The sequence below is a fragment of the Hippoglossus stenolepis genome, chromosome 17, assembly GCF_022539355.2.
Source record: "Hippoglossus stenolepis isolate QCI-W04-F060 chromosome 17, HSTE1.2, whole genome shotgun sequence".
Taxonomy (NCBI): Eukaryota; Metazoa; Chordata; class Actinopteri; order Pleuronectiformes; family Pleuronectidae; genus Hippoglossus; species Hippoglossus stenolepis.
The window spans coordinates 13,509,426-13,536,298 of NC_061499.1; the positions used below are offsets into that span (position 1 = coordinate 13,509,426).

The 26,873-nt window shown below is 43.6% G+C and overlaps 5 protein-coding genes across 6 annotated transcripts in view; all 5 read right to left on the reverse strand.

The window, feature by feature from the left end:
- Nucleotides 1-17,682, reverse strand: part of hoxa3a (homeobox A3a) — a 30,637-nt gene extending 12,955 nt beyond the window's left edge. Inside the window, exon 1 of one of the 2 annotated variants that reach the window (XM_047344262.1) lies at nt 17,572-17,682. The gene's annotated coding sequence lies outside the window, so the exon portion shown is untranslated. Of the gene's footprint in view, nt 1-5,385; nt 11,082-17,571 lie in introns of those variants that run through there. The other variant, XM_035183598.2, reaches the window with a different exon arrangement.
- LOC118125205 (homeobox protein Hox-A4) lies at nt 1,829-5,392 on the reverse strand. The gene is made up of 2 exons (XM_035183606.2): nt 3,500-5,392; nt 1,829-2,978 (listed from the first exon to the last, which is right to left on the reverse strand). The coding sequence occupies exons 1-2, from the start codon at nt 3,915-3,917 to the stop codon at nt 2,647-2,649; spliced, it is 750 nt and encodes a 249-aa protein (XP_035039497.1). The 5' UTR covers nt 3,918-5,392; the 3' UTR covers nt 1,829-2,646.
- On the reverse strand, nt 11,751-17,703 carry hoxa5a (homeobox A5a). Its single transcript, XM_035183605.2, has 3 exons — nt 17,572-17,703; nt 13,587-14,667; nt 11,751-12,969 (listed from the first exon to the last, which is right to left on the reverse strand). Exons 2-3 carry the CDS (start codon nt 14,167-14,169, stop codon nt 12,719-12,721), a joined length of 834 nt encoding a protein of 277 aa, XP_035039496.1. The 5' UTR covers nt 14,170-14,667; nt 17,572-17,703; the 3' UTR covers nt 11,751-12,718.
- A 716-nt stretch (nt 17,704-18,419) lies between these two features.
- Nucleotides 18,420-21,641, reverse strand: LOC118125206 (homeobox protein Hox-A7). Its single transcript, XM_035183607.2, has 2 exons — nt 20,683-21,641; nt 18,420-19,832 (listed from the first exon to the last, which is right to left on the reverse strand). Exons 1-2 carry the CDS (start codon nt 21,044-21,046, stop codon nt 19,516-19,518), a joined length of 681 nt encoding a protein of 226 aa, XP_035039498.1. The 5' UTR covers nt 21,047-21,641; the 3' UTR covers nt 18,420-19,515.
- A 2,487-nt stretch (nt 21,642-24,128) lies between these two features.
- hoxa9a (homeobox A9a) lies at nt 24,129-26,295 on the reverse strand. Its single transcript, XM_035182939.2, has 2 exons — nt 25,601-26,295; nt 24,129-25,229 (listed from the first exon to the last, which is right to left on the reverse strand). The coding sequence occupies exons 1-2, from the start codon at nt 26,145-26,147 to the stop codon at nt 24,988-24,990; spliced, it is 789 nt and encodes a 262-aa protein (XP_035038830.1). The 5' UTR covers nt 26,148-26,295; the 3' UTR covers nt 24,129-24,987.
- Nucleotides 26,296-26,873: the final 578 nt, after the last annotated feature.

Here is a 26,873-nt window from a genome sequence, read left to right on the forward strand (position 1 = left end):
ATCTACTCACAAGCCATGGTGGTGCGTGCCCAGCAGACAGAGTTGTGTCAGGGGAGAAGAGCTCTGACTCGCACCCTGCAGAGGATCACTTCAAATGAAAATAAGGCAGATTTTCTGATCTATTTCTGACCCCCGGGGGTATTCATTATTCAGCAAGTCACGTGGACGGGCGAATTAAAATTTCAGTACATTGGAAGTGACCTCTATTCGCGAATCAAATGACTCGAAATCTGTAATTTAGCTAGTTGGGACTTCTCGGGGTCTGCAGTGCCAATCAGCTTCAACGCCATCTTCCGCAGAGCTTCCATGTCTGCAGGCAGGGCTGCACAGAGCTGAGGAGCTTTTTGCAGAAGCGTGCTGCAACATTTCTTGCGGGAAATCTTGTCATCTTCGTTTTATTCAGGCTCTACAGAGATGTGCGTTTAACAACTGAGTGATATACATTAAAATATCCCGTAAAGAAGATGAAGATTATGTGAATATGTGGATTTTACTTGGCGTATTCTGGTGAATGTACATTTTTATCTAATTTACCAATAAATAGACAGTCCATTTATTACCCAACAACTGACATAATTGTTATTAAGACACCATCGTTGCTACAGCAGACTAAGAGGCTTAGTAGATTACATGCACAATACCAGCATGTCTGTGCTCATATCTGCCCTCTGTGCGCGGCCTGACAGGGGTGTTTCTGTGATGGATTGCAGAAGAGCTGTCTCTAAGAATAATTTTGGGGAAATTCATGGCTCGGATTCACACATAAACACCGTTTTTGTTTCCGTGCTGTCTCTGGGCAAAATGTGAAATGAGAAGAAAAAAAGGCTCGCGGACGTCTCGGTGCTGATGTATGGTCTGAACATTGTGTGTGTCGAGAGGTCAGGGGTCAGAAGAAGTGCTCCGGGCCGGTGATTGGCCAGAGCTGGCGGTGTCCCCTGGTTGAACTCTCTATTGTTTGGATGTAGCAGGTAGTGACCAACACTCACACTCTGGTGCACTGAGGTTGGCTGAGATCTCCTTATAATGGCCGCATCAGAACAATACGTGTGTCCGGATACATTTAACTCTTTGGGGTTTTCTTTAATATTCGTGACATTAGCAAAGCCTGCAACACGAGGATCCAACAGTTGATACATGATATTTCTACTTAGTTTGCATCCATGAAAATGCGCAGGAGAACGGTGCACATTTTACGGATTTCAGCCATATGAGCATTGAAATATTCAAAATATGGTGTATGAGTACTTTTTATGGGATGTATTATATCCAAAGGCATACATTACTTCCAAGAGCCCGACATAAAAATTCTGTAATTCAAGTAATTCTAAAAAGACGGCACATACTCATAACCTGAATATATTAAGGTTTTTCTCTCTTAGTACAAATATGTGTTTAGAAGAAACTGTGCAACCTTGCGGCCGGATTACCAAATTAATCCTCTCCTCAAATACCATAAACTGTTATTGTCTTTTATTACAGTCAGATGGCGTCAAAAAAAGATCTATGGAGAATTTTCTCCACAGACGTGTAGCTCAGTAAATTATCCAATGTTCAGACACGTCATTAGTTTTACGCACGCATCTCCAAACACTGGACAAGTGATTTAAATGCTCAAATCACGTTTCAAATACGAATTTAAAAGTCAGTCCGAAAAGGATAATAAACAGCATGAAAATAATATGTTTTGGTTCGAGATTGCTATTCCAAAAATTGGGAGTAGATTAAAAAGATAAACACCATATATTAGACTTTTACGCACGGCTGTAACAAAACATGTTTCGCCCGAATCAAACCGGTATATGCAGTGACAAAATATTTCAAAGTCACGTCAGCTTTATATGTGAAGTACATATTTATTTCACAAGGACAATTTTATCCTACACTAACCTACATCACAACGGTCATTACTGAGACAACACATACAAATATTCACAGTTTGGAACAACAACACAACATGGGACGCACTAGCACAAATAAAACTACACCTTACGACACCAACGAACAGAATTCTACTCGACGAAATGCTTTTCTTATTGTGCCTTCATTATGATTTGTCTATGTACATTAAATGTGAAAGTCACCTGGACTACATTCAACAGTAAACCAACCCACTCAAACACACAAACTACACTGTTACTCTGGCTGATGCCATACCTCTAAAACAGCCGCCTGGTTTTCTAAACAGGCATCTATAGATTCTCGCTAAATATCTTTCAAGTATATTAGAACTTTCCATGAGCAATAATACAAAACTGAAAAAAAAACAATATTCAAAAAACGGAACATATAAAAATGAGTTCAAACGTACTTTTACCTCACTCAATTTTAACTGTAACGATACATTTTTGATCCAAGTTCTATGTCTGAGTGTGCGTAATCCTTCTTTCATAATAATAAACAAATATATAAACACTTCAGTTGCCACCGTGGCATTTAAAGGTGAATTTCAAGCTTATATGAAGAGGGCGAGGACGAGCGGAGAGGGAAAGGGTACAAAGGACGTGACAGGGGCCCAATGGCAGAGGCAAGGTGAAAGAGAGAACACCATGTGTGTAAAATACTGAGAATTGGTCCAACAAATCCCACTTGTGTTATTTGCCATCTCAGTCTGGATTGGGTTTTTGTGGGGTGGGGTTCGTTCATGCACTATAGACCTGCGGTGCACGGCGTGGGGACAAGCTGCTGGCCTGTTTTGATCTGCTGCTGCTGCTGTTGCTGGGGCCCCGAGGCTGAGGCCGAGGTGGAGGAGCGGATCTTGGTGTTGGGGAGCTTGTGCTCCTTCTTCCACTTCATCCTCCGGTTCTGAAACCAGATCTTGACCTGGCGCTCAGACAGACACATAGTGTGCGCAATCTCCACCCGCCTGCGCCGGGTCAGGTACCGGTTGAAATGGAACTCCTTCTCCAGCTCCAGAGCCTGCTGGCGGGTGTAGGCAGTGCGGGACCTCTTGGGCACTCCTCCAGTGTAATTGGGATTGACTGGAGGGGAAAAAAACAGCCACACATAGGCAAGCAAGCAGGTGTTATATACTGGCGTTTATTCCAAACCAATATAGTTCCTCCACTGGACGCATAAAGAGGTGGGAAAAAAATAAAATATTTGTGGATTCAGTGTGCAATAGAGGCCGCTCTGTTTGTTTTATTCGGTCCTGTTTCAGTTTACGAACATGACCTTAAATGTGGAGATGCCGAGTGCACAAGCATCCGCATCCAGGGACAGATTAAGCGTAGAAATGATTAACAAAACAGCGGGGTTGGATATTACAGTTTGGCTCGGCTCCAGTGGCGGAGGTAGTTTGGGTTAAAAAGCAACAAAGGCACATGGCCCCGACAGACGAACATAGGCAATAAAATTTACGAGGGTCCTTAATTACCGACCCTGCTGCTCGATAGTCGTAAATTGCTGTATGGGCTGCTACTAGTGCTGCCTCAATGGGCTGGCGTGTGTTCCAGTGGTTGTTTCTCAGTGGTTCTGCTGTTTAAACATGACGATAACTCACCGTTGTTAACGTGGACCTTTTTCATCCAGGGATAGACCACCGGCTCCTTGCCCTTCGCTACGCCGGGATATGCCTCAGTGGCAAGGCTGCAGTCTTTGCTGGCATTTGCTCCTGCGCCACCGTCTGGGGCCGCGGCGAGGCGAGGACCGTGGCTCTGTGGAACCGGCTGCGGCGGTGCGTGGTGCCCGTCGCCGAAATCATCGAGTCCGGTGGCGGGGACGTTCGCGTAGTCGTATCCCGATTCCGTGTAGTTTGACCTCGGATAGGATGGCTCGTCGTGATGGGGGAAGCCCGTATCCTTTGGCCGCTCGTAGTAATCACCGGGATTGGGGATGTATCCGCTCTGCTGGTATTCGTCGCATGGAGGAAAGGACGGCTCGATATAGTTGGAGTTTATCAAGTAGGAACTCATGGTCATTAATTTGTGAAGTGCAACAATACTAATTTTTATCGCGCTGTCGTTTTTCTGATCTCCACAAAACCCTCCTACTCCCTGTCAAATGTACAAAGTTGCCTGGTCACGTGTGAGGCGCCACCAATCACAGCGTGTCCTGTGGGCATCATGTAAACAGGAACCAATGGAAAGCATGGCACTGGTACCACCAGCGCTGGTCGGACTGGCTTACGTTGGTGTTTTCCTTATTAAATCACAGTATATAAAGCAAAACCAATCAACTAGCTTGTTTACTGCATGAGGCCAAACTTATGTGGGTGAGGCTTTCCTGCATGTGGAAGAAAAAAACCCCCTCCTCCTCTGAAATAGAAAGTGAATATGAAAATGCAGCTCGGAGAAAATACAGATTTCACAAACAAAAGGCTGTTTCTGACAGTCTGTGACACTAACCTGTGGTTTTTAGTGTCAAATGTGACGCATCCCAATAAAAAAGATGAAGACACGAATAAAAAAAATAGGCTTATGCAACAACAAAAAGTGGAAATGCACAATATAAGGATATCCAAATGATGTAAAAGGGATAAACAGTGAGTGCACAGGCTTCCTGCATGAGCACTGACGAGCCGCTGCTCTGCGGACATTCGAGCCTGCATATAAAACACATGACCTGTGCATCAGTAAAACCTGGTTATGCCTCGCTTATGAACAACAGAACCACAAGACGCACGGCTGTGCTCGTGAACAAGGAACATTTTCAGTTCCCATCGTGTTCATATATATAAGAACAGCTGATTTCAAAGAATGAAAAGACTGATTTTCTAATTAACCAGGACGTGGCCACAATTCCAAACCATCTTTGGCCTCTGTTTAGTCTTCACCGCACTGAACTCATCTGACACAGAGCGCACGGCCGTATTAATCAGTTGTGCTGTGTTAACTGCAATTGACAGGCTCCTGCAAACACTGGACAAACACATCGCAGACATGGATCCTGCGTAAAAAGCCAGAAGCCCAAACAAACCGTGGGGTTTTATTTCAAACCACGAGCAGAGCATTTATAAAAAGAGATGCCAGCCACAATCCCCCACACACACACACACAGCAGACAACTCCATATATAATTAAATCATCTACATCTGAATATAATCTAAAATATTCAAGAAACATTTTCCAACAACTTTTCTCAGCATGTCCACACAAATCTGCAACATGTTGGATACGAGAATCTCCTGCAGCAAAACTTTACTGTAAACATCATGCAAACTGTCATGTGCCATAGCAGTGAAAATAGACACTATATAGTAATAGTCACTCATAGTCACAATTATGTTATTATTAAATATTATTTTATGGTAAAATTTCCCCCAAAAACTCGCTTTCGTCCTATATTTGGCTCAAATATATCTAAATATAATTTTAAAAACTCAAATGTTTCGAATTTTTGTGAGTGCATGTTTATAAAGAGGCGAAAATAAATGTAAAAGTGTCTGACCGTGCTCTGCGCCATCTGCCTTCACGTCCAGGTCCTGATGTTTCGTCTCCATGTCCGAGGTGTCACACTGTATGTGAGTCCCCGGAAGATGCGGCAGCTGATCCACACTGTCCACGTCAACAAGGCCTCTGCTTGGAGAAACAAGAGGCCAAACTTCGGAAATATTGAAAGCTTTCTTTTCTTTTCTCCAGTTCTTTTTTTCCCTTCTCCCTTCTCCTCCTGGTCCTCCCCTATTCTATTCGCTCCCCTAAACAGAGATAACTTCTGCCTGACCCCAAAGTGACACCGTTTCCATTTTGTTTCTGATTAATCTTGCCCATTGACAGTCTTTGTTAAACAACAAGGCGTGCCCCCTCTTTTCCAAAGAGGCGACATTTTCATATCTGTTAGACGCGGTGACCTGGGATTCACCCCGGACTTGGACTTCAGTTCTGCGGGGTCTGTTGGGGAGCACTTAGCGAGGGGTCAGCACCCAGGATGGTCCCCAGAGGAATTTTAAAATGCGCAAAAAGACCAACAACTATATGGAAAAAAATTCCCACTTCGAGCTACGAGGGGGAAATGGAGAGTGGTGGTCTTCTAAACAGGAACAGGCAACTCACATATTTAACATTCAACACATTTCTTTTTTTTTTTTTCTTTCACATTCTCAGAATTTCTATTTTTTGGATGTGCTGATGCTGAAGACTTAAAACAGGTGACATCTTATTCCATGCAGCAGCCAAAGGAAGGGCCCCCATTTTGCTCTGCTTAAAAAATGATTTTCTTTTTCCATGTTAGCACAGTGTTGCTGTGAGGCAGAGCTGCTGCTGCGGCTGTCTTGTGTATCTTACAGCCAACGTAACTCATTGTAAATGGCAGATGATGTACTTTCTACCATATATCCACTGTATCCGTATGGCCGAGAGACCACCTGAGAGGCAATATGTCAACATAATGTCAGCGGTAAGACGTCTTCACATGATATCTAAATTTACAGTCTGCTGCCATTCTATTATAGTTCCTGTATAAATATGGGCCAGGTCATTCAGGCTATTATCCACTTACAGTAACTTAGCCTTGCGTGAATAGTTCTGCTCTCTAGACTTGTTGCTGTGGACTATATATCTTTTTTCCCTTTAAATTTAGGCTGCTTAGTTTAGTAAAACATCATCATAAAAACACTATTCAGAGCTACAAAATAAGCACTTTAGATAAGAAGCCTAACACCTATGTTATCTCACGTAGGCCTGCAATGTGCTGCTGTGCTGTGCGTAAAGACGCATTAAAGCATCTGGAAATCTCTCAAACACTGCAGCTTGTTTCGAAAATGTAATTGGATAATAACAATCCAATTGACCGTTGGACTAAAAGGCAGCATCTGGAAACAATGGTAATAATTTGCACAAAGTTTTAACACACGTTTTCCTCAACAGAATCCGTTACAGGCTCGTGTTGGATCATTTCTGTTATTAGTATTAGAGGACAAAATACGTTAACAACTCCAGATGCGGTGCTCCCTCTCAGAGCATGCACTGTGCAGTGAAGGTCTATTTAAGATAAATACATCACGCTGACAGTTTACTGTAAATTTAGTTTATCAGAGAAGTGCTGTGACGATGGTGACAGATTGCATGTTGCTCTCACAAGGTCTCCTGTCTGTGTGTGCAGCCCCTGCGTGACGGGCCGGCATTAGAAATCCTCCCTGCGTCCCAGATGAGCCAAGGATTCGGCCTAGAAAACACCTTTCATATCTTTATGGAAATATTTATGATAAAGGTAAACACTGGTAATCAAATATTTTTATTTTGCACAGCGTGTCACGTGTGAGCTTTCCTTTTACCTCTGTTATTTATTGCTGCACGGCAAATACGCACAGGGAGAAGTGGAGCATGCAGGACTGGACACTGGGTTTTATACAGCTGCTAACTTTGATTAGATATATAATATAGAGAAACGTCAAGGCTATAACTGAACAGGGAAGAGGTGAACAACAGCAGCTCCATTCTTCACGCATGCAGCGTCTACGGGCAACTTCCTCTGAGGATGGAGGCTTCTGCAGCTGAAAGCACCGAGTCTTATTTTTTATACAATTCATGTTTCCCAAAAAACAAAAACTGAAATCTGTGCGTCTGTGCTGCTGCGGAAACTGTGAGCAAACGTTTAAATAAGTTAAACTGTGCGTTTTAAGAGACGATATGCAACTAGATCACTGTGAATATCATGATTAGTAAAAGAGAAATATGTGGAATATTGGATATTGATAAAAAAAGATAGAAAATGGCAATAATTACGATCTGTGACTTTAGTTAAAACTATTAAGCAATATATTTTGTCGCCTTGTTGTCTTCCATAACGAGCTTTTTGAATTTTGAATTTAACTTACAAACTTGTGACTAGAGCAAAAATCTGATTCATGTTATTTGATTTATTGTACATTTGCTATTTTAAGTTAAATATGTATCATTTTCAAAGCGCAGAAAATCGTCCTGTGTGGACGCCACATGTACAATACTGACTTTCTATAAATGTGTTGAATTTTCACAAATAAACTTTTGGAGATTTGGGGGAGATGCTTATTTTACAACAATTTCATGTTAACATGACGATTTAAAAAAAGCCAAAATCGAAAGTGAAAGTATAGTCTGGTTTTATTTGCCTTTTTTCATACGAGAAATTGTTGCCATGTTTTTCTGTTTACTCTTTTGTCTTTCTTTTTAGGAATCTGTGTTTTGTTGCCCTGGATACGTTTCGGGATTGAGGAGACGGTTTTACTTTTGAGTTTTTAAAGCAGAAATAAAGGAAATAAATACATTTTCTGTTACCAGCAATCTTTTGTGTTTTTTTATTCTTCCCTTACGCCTACAACCAAAGGTTCTATCTAGGTAAAATCTAAAAAAAAGCGAATTTTTCCAGTGGCGTTTTCATAGGCCTAGTAAACAATACAATGCATATGAAACATATTGGTACAAATATATATAAATATTTGAAAAACAAGCTTTCTCTCTATGGGTCAAAAAACATCTGTGCCATTTCAGTTTTCTTAAAGGGCTTCTATTCAGCTTATCAGGAAGAGAGGGGCTAAATGTTTTTTAAGGGGTCCGGGGGCACAGTTTGGGGGCTCAGGGCCTTCCCATTACCCTGTGACCGGGTCGAGAGTATCAATCCTCGAAATGCAAATGCTGCCCTCGTCCCTAAACATATCAAATGCAATTTATTCAAAAGAAATTCACCAATCAACCGCCCTAATAAAACGCCAGCCACTCAATCTTGTTGCCGGGGACGGGCGGAGGGGGTCCCCCTCCCCCGGTTCCAAACGCGAGGTCACTGCGCTTCCAGGGTTCACCTGGAGTGCACCGTGCCACATATGTAATTCAAAGCTATTCTCTCTTTTGTGTGGAGAGTCAAGATCGCTATTATAAGGCTGGCATCAGGCTCCGAGTGAACAGATGACGGAGACTTGTTCAGCGCGTAAACTTTTGACCCCAATTTTTCCTCCTCTCCCGCAGCTATCTCGCTCTCATCAGTCCCAGCCCAGGGAGATCTGGGGATCTGTTGAAATGAAAAATTCATTTCAACAATGTGTACACCTCTCGCCATCGACACTATCACTTCCACGAATTTCATAATTAGTGGGAAGATGCCAGCACAAGACCTGAAATGCAATTGTGACTTTGTGATGTTTCCAAGGAGGCAGTGGAATGATCAATCCGATGGGCTCCCACTTAAGACTAATAGGGCCGTAAAATATGCAAATCATTCATTAGCGTTATAGAGCAAAGCAACGCAGCCAAAAGTCTTTGTTGGAGGCAACACTCGAAGTTAGACTCCCTCCTCTCTGTTCCCCGCTCAGCCTCTTTCCTCCAGTGCTGCGTGTTACCACAGGCGCTCGGGCCTTTGGTAAATTCATTTTTACGCATTATGCTTATAGGCAACGCCAAGCAAACTTGTCATTAGCGTGAAGGCGTGTGTGTGCGCGCGGTGCCGTGGATGTGTGAGTGGTTCTCCTCTCTCCATACAGCAGGGTGACAGTGAACTTGGCCTAAAGCGAGCTCTGCTGGTGGCTCTGAGAGGATGCAGATTTATCTTGGTGCTGTGGCTGACCTCCAGATGAACCTACACAGCGCTCCTCTCCCTCTCCCTCCCTCTCCCCGCCTGGCAGCGCGCCGCACATGGGGCCCTGTCCAAATTTCTCCTTTTGAAAGATTGGCGAAGGTTTTAATTTCCAAATAGCCGCATTCTCTCTGGGAAGAATATAAATCCATATTTTGTTAGGCTGGTGACCTCTTTACATAGCAATGCACAACGTTTGTTTAAGCAATATGACCGAGGACTTTCAGCAGTGTCGTTTGGATGGATCGAATTGACTAACAATGCATCCATTGATTTTCAATGAGTTTGTTTCAAAGAAGATTTTGCATTGGTTTCCTGTATTTCTTCTGAAAGTGGTCAAATTTCCAATAGAGCTTCTCTCCAGCTTCGGTGCGAAAAGAGTCAGAAGTCATTACAAGTTATGGGTTCTGTTTGTTCTGCAGTTAAAAGTGAACATTGACATTTGTTAGAAATATATATTTTTTGATGTGGACCTTTACACCAAAGGTTAATGTTTAGATTTAGGTTAAATAGGCAGGAAGGCTGCGTAAAATGTTTCCAAATCCGACAGTCTAAAGAAAGTTTTAAAAAAGGTGGAGTGGATATTTCTCTGATATTCGGCTGCAAAACCTCTCCATCCCTTCTCAAAGGATTTGGTTATCTTTGAGCATATTTGGTCTGAAATGTTCTGATAAAAAACACGAGCAATGAGTCACATCCTTCCCATAAAAGCAGACGCAAAAAGGCCAAGAAAAACAAAAATGATAAATCCATAAAGGGTCGAAAGATAAGTCCAAGCTTTCTACTTTTCATCCTTTTTGTAGTATTTTGGAACCATTAACCGCTGGAGGAGGTGACCGCTCTCGCCCTGGCTCTGATCGGGACAAGAGGTCAGCACAAAGCGAGAGTGACTTCTTTCTGAGGGGGTCATCTGAACTTTTCAACCCCAAAACACAAAAAGACTCGGCGGACACAAAACGGAATTCCTTTTCAGACGTCTCCCTGCTGCTGTTTGTTCCCGTGTTGTGTTTACATGACACTGTTTACAGCCGGTCCTAAAGCCATACGTGGTGCCAACATGTGGGGCGCAGGCATCAGGCGCCGCAGCAAAGACAACAACTGCAACTTTTCGGGGTTTTTTTCCAGGGATGGACCCGCAACTTCCCAAAAAAAGTCATCACAGAAGCCAATCACGCGGATCTAACTGTAAATGTGTAAGGCCTGCATTGGCATTTAACTTGATCAAGGATAAGCTACACACTCCGCACACACAAACCCCTCCTGGAAACTTTCTGGCTCACGGTCTGCGAATTCTCCAACGTAATAAAACGACAACAACTCGAAGTTTGTGGGGGTGGAAATGGACACAGAGATAATTATCCAACATGTAAAAATGGATTATGAGTTACACCACAGATGGAGGGAAACAAGTTACACGGGGAAGGAAGCAATTAAATAGCCATGAGCCGGACCCAACCCTGCGCAACATCTGCCGAGACCAGTATTCAGCACTGCACAACTGACAAATTAGTGTAATGGACTAATAGGGACGGATAGAGGGAGCGAATACAATAATACGGCTGTTTAACGCAGGCTGGCAGTTCTCAAGCTACCGGATAGTCCACAGAAACTTACCCAGAGACGTGGCTCTCATCCTGGGCAGCGTCCGGTCCATACTGAGCAAATGAGAAGGTCTGTATCGGTCAAGTAACACTTACAGCCTGCAAAGACAGAGTCAGACGAAGCCTCGCCGTCACTGCGATTATATGTTATGTGCAATATACTGTCAACTCCCCAAAACCATAAAACTTACTTTAATGGCTACCACGTGACCGTTTATGGCCAGTGAGCCTATCTGGCCGCGCTCTGGATGATTTTTACGATCTAATTCATAGACAAAACCCCCCATTCATTTAGCACCCAAATGTCAGAGAGCCAGAATCGGCCCTAATAAAGTTTACAGCGTGAAAAGTCGAGCTGATTCCCCTGGAATAGCCCAGTCCGTGCGCAAAGGGGACGCCCGGGCCCCTGGAGCCAGTCAGTGGCCAAGGACCCCCTCAAAAAGCCCCCCAGCTCCACAGAAAGGTGAGTAAAACTAGAAGCTTTTCATTCAAGGGGGGGGGGGGACCTGTTGAGCTCGAGCAAGGATTAACTCGAGGGACAATTTCTGACAACTCACAAAAGTGACCAGCAGGACTTTTGGACAAAAGTGGAGCTCTTCTCTCTCCCGTCGTGGCCATGCGCAAACAGCTCTCAAACATGTTTCTTTACAAAAACGTGGACTCACTGTGAGGTTGCCGTTCCAGTAGAAAGTTTATTATAATGACCATCATCATCATCATCATCTTTATTATTATAGTATATTCTTGACTTCCAGTCTTTGAAAAACATTTACAAAAAAGCTTTATCACGATGGAGTTATACACATAGGCAATGGAATTTACCGTGGGACCCTCCACATAAAAAACTGCTACCAAACAAAGACTTAACACTTTTTTCTTTTTTTTACTAAGATGTTGCGCCCAGGTGAACAACGCAAACAGCAGCTCTTGCAAAACGAAAAAATAAAAAAACTAAATAAAAGATAGAAGGCACGGCTACTGTACATACAAGACTGAGTCTGCACCTCTGTCCATACATGTGTTTCACAACGCACACAATGACCACACAAGGCTTATATACGTACTCTGCTGGCTCTACTTTTGGAAGCAAGTTTGTCAGACAAGAAGGGACAACACATCAAACAAATAAATACATACATATACAGTACATACATAGAAATCGAAGGCTAAACACAAAGGCAGCTCAACCCTTATCCCTCTTTTTTTTATTAGAGGCTGTTGTTGCGCTGAATGCTCACACAACTTTTACTGGATTTATTTGCGCTAGGTAGGTTGGTAGGTGGGATATCAGGCTTTTTTTTTATTTTTTAGATTTTTTTTTCAGTCTGAACAAACAAGAAATAATTTAAACAAACATTTATTGTTGCTTTTTTTCCTTTCTAAATCTAGACAGAACTGTACAGAATGCATTTTTTTTCTTTTCGCACATAAGCATTACCACGGTGGGAATAAAAAGGGGAAATAATATTAAGGAATATAATGGGACTGGTGTTGGACATACAGTGGGGCTGTGTGGGGTGTCCCCTGTCCCGCAGTCTGCCCGTCAACAAGTCTCTGCACTTTTTTTGACATGACAATCGTAGGTTTTTTTTTAATTCTTTTTTCTTAGTGCTCGTTATCAGGGCTGCAGGAACTGGATATCAGGGCCTGTAGCCTCCCCCGCCTGCCGCCGCCATGCTCATGCTCTTCAGCTTGTTGTCCTTCTTCCACTTCATCCTGCGGTTCTGAAACCAGATTTTGATCTGTCTCTCTGAGAGGCAGAGGGCATGGGCTATCTCGATCCTCCGCCTGCGGGTCAGGTAGCGGTTGAAGTGGAACTCCTTCTCCAGCTCCAGGGTCTGATAGCGAGTGTATGCAGTCCGGGCTCTCTTCCCCTCGGGTCCTGCCAAATCTTGTGGAAGAAGAGAGTAGAAAAAACAACAGTGATATAAAAGTAGATGATCATAAAAAAAAAAAAAACTTTTTCTTTTGCTGTTTTGCAATAATTACGCTTTTTAAAAAAAATATTGGCCAATACTGAAAAGGATTACAAGTTGGCACAAAATAAAGTTTAAAAAGGTGTTTAACACTATCCAAACTCATTTCAAAGATTAAATAGCAATGTTAAATACACACACATTTACAATGGCACCTCGCGTAAAGGAATTAGCTCAGTACAAGGCGGACAAATATGATATTTTGGCAATTAAAATATAACAAACAAATGAGTGCATTCTGCACATATCCAACACATTCAACTCATTTTGATATCAAGTTATGTTACAAAATAGTCCCGTAGCTGTGTTGACTGTAGTGGTCATACCAAAACAGGTGAGAATCGCATATATGGCGCAACTTCCTCCTTATAACAAAGTAAATGTATTGATGCTATCTTTAAATGATCAGGTTTATCGTGTTTGGTACAAAGGACCAAAATAACATTCCAACGTGAATCCTGTTTTTCTAAACATTAACCCAGCGCCAGGTCTCTGGAATCCATGTAAGGTCGTTTAATAAAAAGCAGTTTACCGTGATTTATGTGTAGTTTCCTCATCCATGGATAAATCTGCGGCTGGGACGAGTCGGTGACATTCTGAGGAGTTGTCGGTGCGCTCCCCGCGGGCTTCTCGTCGTCCAGGGGGGAAGCTTTGGACGCACAGTCCCGGCCGTGCAGCAGCGTGCCCGCGTTCGAGCTCGAGCACGGGGTCGTTATGGAGTTTTTCACGGCTCTCTGTTGAGAATGCGTCTCGGTGGCGGGAGACGAGTTGGCGACCGAGGAGCAGGGAAGTGGGTCAGGTGGGGGAGACAGAGACGAGGTCCCGGTGCTGCCGGTGGACTGGGTGTACCTGACCGGCTCCACGGAGGCTGTCGTCGCCGCTGAGTGACTCGGGGAGTAGCCCTGTGTGCGCTCGCCGCCTACAAAGTGTCCGTCACCGGCGCGTCCGACTGTTAGGTCCATCCCGTTGTAGCCATAGCCGTACCTGCTGGAGTGCATGGCTGTGGAATCCCTGTATTGCTCGTTTTCCGTACTATGGTCTCCATAATTATGTAACTGGAAGTCCGCGCCATTGGGATAGCGACCGCAGAATGAGTTCACAAAATAGGAGCTCATTTGTTGACAATTCCACCGTTTGCTCGTTGCAGGATTTGCGGTTGTTGTTTTATTATTTGCAGGTAAAATAGCATAAACCCGTGTGCTTGATTTGTGGCTCTTATGGTTTAGCGCGTCCTATAGCACCCTTGCACAATTTATGATGAATTATGGAAATGAGTGGGACATGGACTTGATTCTCTCTTACGTAGGCACCCAAATATGGGGTACGGCAGAGAATCACGTGCTTTTGTTGACCAGTCGTAAATCCTGCTTGGTGACCTCGAGAGGTAAACTCGTGCACGCAGGAAATACTGGGTGGGATGTGGAGTAGGCGCGCCTCCGTGCGCTCGTGGCTAGGGCAGGCACAGCGCCGGGGCTCGGGTGTCTTGAATTGTCGTGGTGCGCCATCCTCTGGCCCAACTGCGGCACTGCCGGTCTGCGGCGCTCTCCGAGGCGTAGGCTCCGCACGGGGTCATCCAGAGGTTAACGACCATTGCGGCAAAAACCAACGGGCTCCTAAACAATACAACAAGTGACATGCTGAGAGTGCAATCTCTGCGAGGACAGTATACAGGAATAACTAGATCAGGATCTGTTCTGCATGTTGTGATGGGCGATGAGTGCGCACAGTGTGTACAGTTAATAGAATAAAGGCCCGTTCTAAAGTGCGCAGCGCTTTCACCGTTTCTTTCTTATAATCATAAAACAAACGAACAAACACACATGTGAGAGTAATGAATAAACGTTTTGGAGAAATATAAAAGCTAAACATCACATAATCGAACGACGCCACAGAGACGATTGAGGCCTGTCCTCTGTGCCACTATTAAAAATGAATATCTGTGAATATGAGCTATATATTAACAAACAACACATTTTACTGTCTACACAACGTGGTTAAAATCTAACGATGCCGAATACCAGACATTTAGGGATATTGCCAGTCTTCTGCGCGTAGCCCGCCGCCATTTCGGTCTGATTTAACGGCGAATCTTTTGTCATGGTGACTTTTATACAGTCGCTATTATGCGTTGCAGCTCTTGCTTTGTGTACTTTTATGAGAAACCATCTCAAGACCATGAATAACAAGTGATTTCTTTTTGTAGACCTTTGAATAGCAAGGAGCATTTTAATGTAACTTTGGAATTAAAAATAAAAAAACAAAAGACAAAAGGAAAAAGTAAGATAAATATATATTTTAGAAGGAAAGTATTACCGGTTAAGACGAACCCAACATTTGAAAGTGTACGTGCAAAAACATTTAAAATACAGTCCGTTTAAAAAAAATGTTTAAGTAGCTATACACCTGTATATTTATTGTATTTTGCCATTTGCGTTGTGTATTTCACATTGCAAAGAACACGCTTCCCTTTGATTGTCCATTCCTCCGTTTCCATTTGAAAAAATAGAATGAAAATGTATTAAATGTTTTGTTGAATAATGATATAATCTCAAATTTACATATCTGCACGGTAACAATGTTAAAAAGTAAAAATGCATTTTACAAAAGAAATGTCAAAAGAATAGTTTCAAAACGCCAACAGACATCTGCCCAACTTTGCGTAAACGTGTAAAGGTTCTGGTCTACAGTTACTGGAAAGTGTAAATCAGCCCTTTCCGTGTGAGAATCTCCATATGTGAGCAGAAAAGCAGATCTTAAGACGCCTCCTCCAGCGCTCTCCGTTTGCTTTTCTTCTTGTGGAATTTTTATGGCACCTTTCGTCTCTCGAAGGCAGCGACGTGTCCTCTGTTTCTCCCCCACATGCAATTCCCCCAGAGCCGCACCTTTCCCCCCAACCTCAAATACAAGCCCAATCCTGTGTTACTGACAAAAACAGCGAGCTGCAGATTATTTATTCTGTTCCAGGTATGTGCGCCCTTTGCGGCCACAGAGCCCCAGAAGGCACGGTGCATGAGAGGAAGGGTGAAATACCGGGGCTCCCTACATTGCAGGGCCCACGGTAAGAGTTAGAGACCTATACACAATGTGCCTGTTGGTTTAAAAGTCACGCTCTCCACAGCTGATTTATGGCTGGCCAATGGCAACAAAGTTCCCACGAAAATTATTTCCCAGAGCCGAGGGCAGGGACACACCCAGGAACCAAAGAAGCGGCTAAAGAAAGGGGAGGAAAGAAGTGAGTGCGCACTGCTGTCAGATTTAGCCGGGCTGGGAGCGGAGGGGTCACCGCTGCAGGAGAAAGGAGGGCAGTGCACTCTGCAGGCATCGGCGCACACTAGCACCACTGAGTCTAAGAGCACACAGATGAAATCCCATAAAATCTGGATTCAATTTTCTGCCCAAGCGTCATTACGCACGGCTTCGGCACGACTACAATTGACAGCGCGCACATTCTGGATAGTTATGACATTTTATTAAACACAACGAGCAGACTCAGCAGAGCAATAACAACAACAGCCAACACCACATTTCCCAACACAAAGAAGAGGATAATTTAGCGCAACACCAGATAAAGCATGTTGGTGGGTTTTCTCACAACAAAGGAAATAAAAAAAACAAATGTTATAAGCAGAAATGGAAAATGGAAATTGAATCATGTTGGATGCATTAACCATACGTTCAATTTTGCACCGTTTCTATCGCGCAAAATGAAGCAGCTCATACTTTGAATTTCAGCTGCTCACAGAACGAGTTTGCTTGACGCACGAATAATTTATTGCATCAAACAAATCACCGCAGTGTCACAATATGGCCTCGCAAGGTGACACAAACACAACAATGCAGAAATGTTAAATTCCGCTTGCAGGGACATTCCTGCGTATGTGTTGACTTAACAACACACACACACACACTTTCATTAAAGGTCAGACAATCGCAAAAAAATGACCTTATTTTTCTGGCTGGCTATTTTCCTGTTTAGTGAGAAAGGGCCCTAATTAATATGTATATGAAGCAGAAAGGCACAGTGCATGAACACTCATGTTTAAACCAAGACTGTAAATATGTCCGATATCCAGTCTGCACCACAAACTTCCCACAGACATTTGCAGCAAAACGGGCAGAGCTTTCCACCGCTATTCCCCCATTGTCTCCACGGGAGGGCGTTAAAGAGCACGTTTCCCCACCATTCACCCGATGGTATTGGCAGCATCCCCATTCAAATCCAACAACAAACAAATAAGGATTAAATGTCATGCAAGAACGAAGAGAAGGAGCCACAACAAGATAATACCCGTGCACAAACCCGGATGTTTTTTTTGTTTTTTTTAACTGCAGAATAGTAAGTGCAGCGTCTGCTATTATCGCAGCAATATGGAGTGTAACATGAAACCAATTCCTCCACAGGGTTTCACCATTTAGACAGAAACGAAATGAGGCGCAACAGTTGCATAATACGCTGCTTAGTGGAAATAGATCAAATAGCAAACATGCAATAGACTGGTAAGTTGTGCATGTCTTACCTTGCGGAGGTTTCTGCTTGTAAACAGGAGAGGTGAAGGGGAGGGAGCCGGCAGGTGCAGACGTGCTGTGACTAAGGGGGGGTAGAATCTCCAGCTGAGTCCCGGGACGCGCATCGGGGCTCCCGCCGGGGTCAGTAACGCACCGGGGCTCCTTCCGCTCATCGTGCCAAAACGCGTCAGAGCCGCGGAAACCAAACGATCCAGTCCTATTAATAAGACAAGCTCCCGTGCGTAGACAAAAAAAATCTCCCATATAACTCCAAAACCAGGGAGGTGTGAGGGGTATAAAACCTGCAGAAGGTCGCTGGTGGGGAAACAGCCGCGTGGAGGCTGGAGACCGTTAAATGAAAAGGCTGCTCTATTCCGGTATTGGAAATTATATATAAAAAAGTTCATGTTCACGGCTCCCAGCCACGTGACCAGGCAGCGGCCAATGGGAGGCCGAGGCGCGTCGTAAAGTTGTATTGCCATGTTGTAAATTTTCATAAACAACAACGGATTTATGACCCTGCGCGGGGAGGGAGGGTGGGAGGGAGAAAGAGGAAGAGCGAAGGAAAGAAGGGGGCAGGTCACCGTCAGGCGCCATCTTACCGAGGGAAGAGGGAACGCAGAGTTCAACAGTAATTTCCCCTCATCACGCAGCCTGCCCCATCTCGCATCCTCATAGCTCACATTCCCCTGCAGCGCCAGCGTTTACCCAACCATCACAATGACTGCGTAACATGTTTCATTATGTGCAACCTCACACATGGACAAAGTGGACACACCATCACAGCATCAGACCGGCGCGTAATGATTATCACCATAACTCGGTTGGTTACAGAACACATATTCCAAGTAAACAAATCTGCAGATACAATCTATTTTATTTCATCATCATATTTTCATTTACAAATTTAAGACATTCTCAAAGGGTTTTCTCATTTGTTCACATTTTACTTCACGACATAACAAACCCCATTTCACTGACTCGAAATATATCACAGTATTGGCACAGTGCTGTGCGGAGTCGCCTCCTCGTTTTACACTGTCAAAAGAAAGAACCTGATACTGAAAAATGACGCTGTCAAAATAAAAAAAGCGTGTGCAGTCGTTTGATCCTATTGGTATTTTCACAAAACACGTATGACATGTTGGGCGTGAAATTCGAAAAACGTGAAAAAGAGCAAAAGGCCGATGCCAGCATTTCCACAGTGCACAGCTAAGACTGTTAAAACATTTACATGAGTGTGTTCCTGTTTACAATGTGATGAGCATGTGGGAATGTGAGGTAGGTTACATAAACTAAGGTCATCCGACACTATAAACACATGCGTGCTAATGGCGGCCCAGGACAACGTATATATTGCTATTCTAATGAATTAAGGGGTCATGAAAATAACATTACAGCAATACTAAACATCTAAATTGCAGTTAGAGGCATTTAACAACAACATTCCATTTACCAAGTAAGGCACATTTACGCACAATATTGTATTTGTTCCCTTCAGAATCAGAACCGCGAGTGGAGAGGGGAAAAATACTGGAGTAGGTAGCTTAGATTAATTTACAATACATTTCCACATATCTTGAATTCGTCAGTGTTTTTGATCCGAGCTGGTAGAAACTGGGTAGTTTTTAGTTGAAGGAATGTTGATTCAGTAGCATGATCATGTTAATTTTACGCACGTATTGCGCATAGAAAAATAGAGTTTAAATAGGTAGTTTAACGTCGCTCTTTCATGCAGAGTCTCTTTAAAAGCATTTTCGGTGTAAATATGAAATGCAGATCTTATACAGTTTAGTGTTCAATTGTATTACACGATGACCCTAAGCTGTCATTCAATTAATGAGCTTGTGAAGCTGCAGTGAATGAATGGTGCCTCTGTTCTGTTCCTAACTCATATTCAACACTGTGTTTCTTTCATTCACGCTCTGATTTTTTTTAAATTTCTGTCTCATTCTTTACTTTTCAGCCGTTTCTGACTCCGGCCCCGCGGGGGCCCTGGTCTCGTCGGTTTCGGGCCCCCCGGCCTCGCACACAGCCTGGGTGTCGCTGTCGTTTTCCGCCGGGTTTGGCACCGCTCCGCCCTTGTTGTCCTTCTTCCACTTCATCCTGCGGTTCTGAAACCAGATTTTGATCTGTCTCTCTGAGAGGCAGAGGGCATGGGCTATCTCGATCCTCCGCCTGCGGGTCAGGTAGCGGTTGAAGTGGAACTCCTTCTCCAGCTCCAGGGTCTGGTACCGGGAATAGGTCTGTCGCCCACGCTTACGACTTGGGTCTGTGGAAAACAAGATAAGACGAGCATGAGCTGTGTCTTGCATTTGGTTTTTTCTCAATGTTATATAATGCAGAATAAATTGTTAAATAAAGTGGTGTCAAATGATAATAAAAACATCGAGTCTCGTTAATTTGTGATTATTTGTGAAATTAATTGTGGCTCATATTTTACGCACGCACTAATCAGTAGGGGAGAGGAATTTTTCCTTCTCAGCATCTGTTTAGAGTAGTCCTGCTGGGGGTGTTTGGCTTATGCCTCCTTTGATACTCTGCATGCCTTTCCAATTAAAAGCCAGTAATGTTGTGTACACCGAAGGAGCCATGAGTAATTAGATTACAAGCCCAACACCTCCTCAAAATCATAACAAATGTCTGTGTTTCAAAGTGCACTGCATTTTAAATCCACCTGACTTCTTTATGTGGCCGATAGTACTGGTGCATATTGATCCAGCCATGTACGAACGAGTTTCAGAAAACACCACGAGCCTCTGCAGTGCAGACCCAATTAGAAAGGAGCTGCAGAGTGCAGGGGGAACTGATTTACACAACAGGCCGGTCTTTTTTACAACCACAAAGGGGAGAAGAGGCTATAAGAGTAATAGGAGTGCAGAGAAACCCCCCAGCGGCAAGGTCTCTGCGTACTGAACACACAGAAGCGCTGGCCAAATGAATTTATGGCTGCAGAACTCATTAGTTGCGCAATAAAAGTTTTACGATTCTTTCCATGCAACACCAATGGCTTCACGAAATTAATTGAACCACTAACGGCCAGTGTAAGTATCCCAATGTTTTGTGAAAGCATTGACCCGAGGGTTCAGAAACGGCACATATAAGACAGAATCAGGACATACCTGAGGCTCTCATCCAGGGGTACATCCGGTAATGTTTGTCCGGCGGAGAGGTGAGGGGTCCCGGCCCCGGAGTGCAGCAGCCCTCGGTGAATATGCGGTTCTGGTCAAACGGGCTGCAGTGCAGTGTGTGCGCATCGTGCACCTGGCTGTAGCCCGAGGTAAACACGGGGCGGCCCTGGTATACTGCATTGTTGACGCTGTAAACTCCAGACAGGGACGGTGTGAGCGCAATGGCCGCAGCACTCCGAGCCGAGCCATAGTCCTCTCCACTGGATCCAGCACGACAAGAAGCCCGCTCCGCGTTTGGAAACAGAGCCGCCGCCGTATACGCGCTAAGAAGACCATCCACATAATAAGAACTCATATTTTTTTTCCTCTCTGATTTGTTGGCCCAGAATCCTCAGTGTCGTTTTTACGAGGTAGCGTGATATATGACAGCAATACACACTAGATTTACACCAAACCCCATTTTTACTCTGGACCAAAAGAACTCGCCACGTGACTCAGGCCTGGCCAGCTCTCAGCCAATCAGCGGACAGAGACGGATTTCATGATGGCGCAGCACTGCAGAGTGGGATTAACACTTCACACACAAACACACACGAGAGAAATTCACACAATCCCACTGATCAAAAGGTGATTTTGCGTAATTTAAGGTCATGGATTTATTTTACTTTTCTTAACGGCGCTTTACAGCTAATCAACGATTCCAAAGCTTTTAATTTGCCTCTAACGTACATTATTATAATACAATACTCAAGATAAACATAACACACTGAATGACAATTTGTCATAATATCCATTATTATAAATATAACAAATAAATTAGCTTTTTACAATTCCAACTTTGATTGGATTCTGTTGCTTTTAAAAACACGTACTCGTGCCTTTACGCATGAAACTGCATTTTGACTATTGATGCATGATATTAACAACGCAAATAATTCGTGCTGTATAGAAACACGCTGTGTATTTGTAGTAGGTTGTAATTATTTGAATTTCCAGATATTTACATTTTAACAGGGAACATTTTGCCGAAATATAAAAAGGTTATTGTACTACACGAACTATAACTATTTTATTAGTAGTAGCAGCAGTAGTAGTATTGTTATTATTACGCTGGGTCATACATGATAGTGTTAAAAAAATTTAAAATTATTTGGCAAAAAGTATAACTGCAATAAACAGAATAAAATAAAGAAAGCCAGAATTACGTAGAGAAATCATCATGATCGTTATTATTATTGTTGGTATTTATGATTTATTGCCATTACTATTACTGTCACGATTATTATTATTACTAGGTTAATACTGTTATTTAGTTATTGCTTGTATTAATATATAATATAAATTTGCAACGATAGTTGTGAACATAGACTATTGGGAAAACTTATAACTGTAAAATATCTACATATTCAACAGGAATAAATGCGCAGAGGGAAAATGCTCCAGATTACTTGGTAGTGTTTATAACCATTTTAATAACCAGGGTCATTTGTTTTAAGATTGTTTACGTCTATAAAACCATTGTAAAACCTCCCATAGAGAATGAGAGCAGTGAAGAGAGAAGCTACTATTTGAGGACAAAGTGAGTGAGCGTCATAACGCCCGTTACATTCTCCTTTCTCTGCAGATGTGTGAAATTATTTGGACCCTTAAAATGTTACAACAGTTTGTTCGCCAGGGCAGGTTCATTCGAGAGCAGCGTTCCAAGTAGTAGTGTGTGTGTGTGTGTGTGTGTGTGTGTGTGTGTGTGTGTGTGTGTGTGTGTGTGTGTGTGTGTGTGTGTGTGTGTGTGTGTGTGTGTGTGTGTGTGTGTGTGTGTGTGTGTGTGTGTGTGTTGTTGTGGAACAGTGTCGCCACTCCCTGGTGACTGGGAGGAACTGCATGGTAGGGATGCAGCAGTTTTTGTCATTTGCTGCAATCAGGCAGAAAATAGAAGATTTGACTCAAGGAAATTGTCGTTATACGTGACTTTGTTTTTTGCAGTTGTTATTTTACGCAAAGCATCGTGTCTTAACAGACTGATGCAGATATATTTTGATAGAAGCATCTATATAAAGCCTTTTACTGTGTTTGGATCTAGCTGCTGGCTTTATGGCTCCTTCTCCTCAAGCAGCAGAGGAGCAGAGGGCGGAAGGTTCCCAGGTATAGGAACAAAGGATCTCTCCAAATGACCGTGAGTCCTACGCGTCCCCGTCGGGGAGAATCCAATAAAGCTGATCATTTCCGCTCGGCCTTTTGTCCAGGGCGCAGTCCCACAGAAAGAGAAGAAGAAAACAAATGGGTGCCATTCTGGAAACGGCCTAATTGTGTCTGGATGGCCATAAAACCATTAAAACTGGAATGCCAGACAGTGCAGCAGACCAGGCGTTTTATTGCACTGTCTCTGGACGAGTCTTTGAAGTTTGGGTCCATCTGCGTCTCCTAACGCGTCACAACAGCACCTCAGTTGTGCCAAAGTCCGACTTCAATTCTAACTACAACAATATACGCGTCTACGTCCGTGTCGGTGCGGCCTTTAATGTGAACAAGAACAGAGCTGTGACTTTGCAGCTCCAGGTGACGCCACATTTGCTGCTTCTCCTATAGCCTATATGTTACATGTCTTTGTGCCAAATATTTCCCCCAACATGCAGGGACTTGAAGCAGCATTACGCAGGGAGGCCATATTTTAAAACTAGACGTATAGAGCTCTTCTCGAAAACCCTTTGATTATCTATTTGATGTCATCTTTTCAAACAGACAAAAATGAACCTATATGTGTAATCCATCACGCTCTTTGACAATGGGCTTGTTCATACTGTTGGATCCGGTTATGGAGGTGGCTCTAGCTTCAGGCTGAGAGTCATATCTGAGCTGAGCACAGGCACATCGGCTGCATTATTTTGGGCTTCAGCTGTCGAAGCCCCCGATGTCTTTTTTTGTTTTGTGTCCTCTCGCCTCGCAGCGCTTTGCACCCCATAAAAGGTTATAGCGGTAATTGTCTTTTATGGCTGTATACAGCTAACAACATCCTCTGCCAAGACGCAGCTCTGTCCCCTGTCCAGAAACACACACACAGATATTCACTTACACGTGTGTGCATTTTGATTCGTGTGTGTGTGTGTGTGTGTGTGTTTGTGTGTGGGTGTGGGGAGAGTGTATGTGTGTGTGGGGGAGTGTGTGTGTGTGTGAGAGTGTGTCCTACAAATTGAAATACCTGCATATACTTATTGAAATGAGTAAAATGTGAATTTGCACTGTATATTCAAGTATCCTAATATCCTACATTTGCATTACGTGTGCTTCCGTGTGTGCGTGTTGACAGCGTTAACCTTGATAATGGTTTGCAATGCAAATTAGCCATAGATTCTGTTTGCGCAGCAGAAATTCGTGAATCCAGATCTACACCACCATAATCCTTTTCGATATGCGGTCAGAATGAAATAAGGATGTAAAGTGCATGCTTTCGCAGATATAATTTGTTTTATTTAATAAATAAAGTACAAATTACATTTGTGAACCAAAAGTCAGACGGCCAGCAGACCGTGAGGTATTCAATAAGTAGCCTACAGTGTTTTTATTCCATTTTTCTCTCACTAACAAACAGTACGTTCTTTCAAAATGTTACTCCCTGAAATTCTGACATTGTTCAGTATCTAATGCAAGCAAATCTATTATAATCCACCATCGGGGGGGGAAAACGCATTGTAGGTAGTTGAAGGACATATAGGTAGTCAATATACTGTCGTGTAATTTAGCTTCTACATCATGTTCTAACCTATGAGCATTTCAAAGAGGTTGGTGAGGTTGATGTACCTATACTTCAAAATGCGATGAGTCTGGCTTTTCTACGGGTCCAATGTTAGATTCATGGTCATCAGTCATAGTTCTATAGCAGTAAGGGAGAAACAATAAAATTAACACAGTTTCTTTACAAACTAGACGCTCAAGTGACTCAGAGATAGACAACAAATAGCCTATAGCTACAAACACACAGCTAGAAACATCCATACACAAACAAGCACAGGGACCAGTCCATCTAATACACGTTAACGAGGTATTAATAAAAAAATATCAACATAAGAAAGGAACAAATGAAAAAATAAACGAGTGGGCACTGTTAAAATTGTGCAATATAAAGGTAGTCGCAGCAAAATGAAGCCCAACATGCTTTTTTTAATAAGACATTTAAGCCTAATAGCTTCTGTTATATAGAACAATAAGACAATGAAGTTTAAAAACAAGGTCCAGCAGAGTTAAGAGCTTCCACACAGAAAAGCTCATCAGCCTAAATACTGTTCTTCTCTCTATACGGTTCAGTCACCCGTCTTTCGGTAGGCCGTCTTTATTAAACTTCTTCATCTTCATCCTGCGGTTCTGGAACCAGATTTTAACCTGTCTCTCGGTGAGGTTTAGCTGCCTCGCCACCTCGTACCTACGGTCCCTGGTCAGGTAGGTGTTAAAGAGGAACTCTTTCTCCAGCTCCAGGATCTGGTGCTTGGTGTACGGACAGCGTTTTTTTCTCGTGGCACTCGCGTGGAGCCAGTTGGACACTGGGTTATCTGGAAAGAGTGGGGTGCGACAGTGGATGTGAGGGCCCAGTACTGCGTGTCCAAATAATAATAATAATAATAATAAAACACATCACTCATAATTTGGCGCAGGAGAAAATAATCATCCCAATTGTCTACTGTTGAGGAGAGTGACAGGACAAACGCAGCTACATCCAAATAAAAGCTCCTCCTCATTTCTCTCTGTCCACGTTCACTTTAAAAGCTGCAAAAGGTTAATATAGCAATGGGAGACCTCAGCCATTAACAGCCCCCATAAGGAAATGGCACGTTCAGACGCGCACCCCCATCACGCACCCATCCTCTGTTCTTTATGTTGTAAAAAATAGTATGAGCACAAAAAGGACTGTGCAGCGACTTACTTGGATCGAGGAGGGGTTTCTCTTCGACCTCCACGCTCACGTCCCCCGTCTGGCCGGGGAGCGCGTCCTTCTCCACCGGTGATGTCGTCGCCACAGTGCCGTTCGCGTAATCGGAGAGCAGCAGCGCGGTGTGGGAACCCGGCAGCGCTCCCTCAGCCCGCGTCCCCAGACCCTCCGGTTTGATTCCGTAGTGATGGGTGGTCGGTAATCCGGTCATGGGAAGGGAACCGGACATGGGCTCCAGCAGCCACGACTGATATCGCCCGTCCGAATCGGCGCCCACCGGGCCCTGGGGGTGCCCATAGTGGTGATGGTAAACAGAGGCTCCCGGGAACTGCGCCGGGACGTGGCTCCACGGCGGCCCGAACACCGGAGGCTTGGACGGGAAGGTGCAAGTCCCGAGCTCGCCGTGGTCGCCGATGGAGGCGGGCTGTCTGCCATGCTGGAGCCCAGGACCGGAGGAGTACCTCGGCACGGAGACCTCCTCGCTCTCGGGCAGAATGAGGGAATCGACGTAGTAACTAGTCAGCGTTCCGGATGTCGACATGGCAGAGAAATTATACTTTCACATGTACGCAGTCATTCAGCAGATACATGCAAAAGTAAAAAAAAAACGCGCACACACACACCGCACACACATACACACGCAGTAAACCCAGCCTCACAAAATAACAATGTGGAGAAATCAAGTAGCAACTTGGCCCCACAGAGAACTACAGTGGGCTAGTAATGGGGAGACAGGCTGCCACGCCATTGGGCAGCACACACACGTGATCATAAAGGCTGAACAATAAAGGATAAATCAATCCCTTTGGCCATTAAATACTCACCCGCTCTCCTATAACCACCTCCAGTTTTAAAGATAAGAAATATCCAGATATGAGTGAGAAGTGTGATCTGTGGGATGTAAAATTTTGAATCACCGGAAGATTAAAATAAAAAATATCTCAGTCTCTCAGCCACTTGGTTCTGGTGAAATCTCCTCTATCCAAAATGATACAGTGCGTGTTTTTGGGAGGCTTATTTTACGAGGTATTTTATAGGCCACGTAAGCACCCTACCACTGCTGCTCACCAAAAACACATTTTAAACGCCACCGTATTAAAAACATGAAGCTCAAACAGCGTCTGGATCTGGAACCACGTCCATACAAATTACATTTTTATTTACTTTGCTGCGTTTGGGCTTCTTCGGATATCCTTCAATGTCCGTACATTTACGCTCCACATATCAAACCTACTTTATGAAGAAAAACACCACAATTCTGATTTTA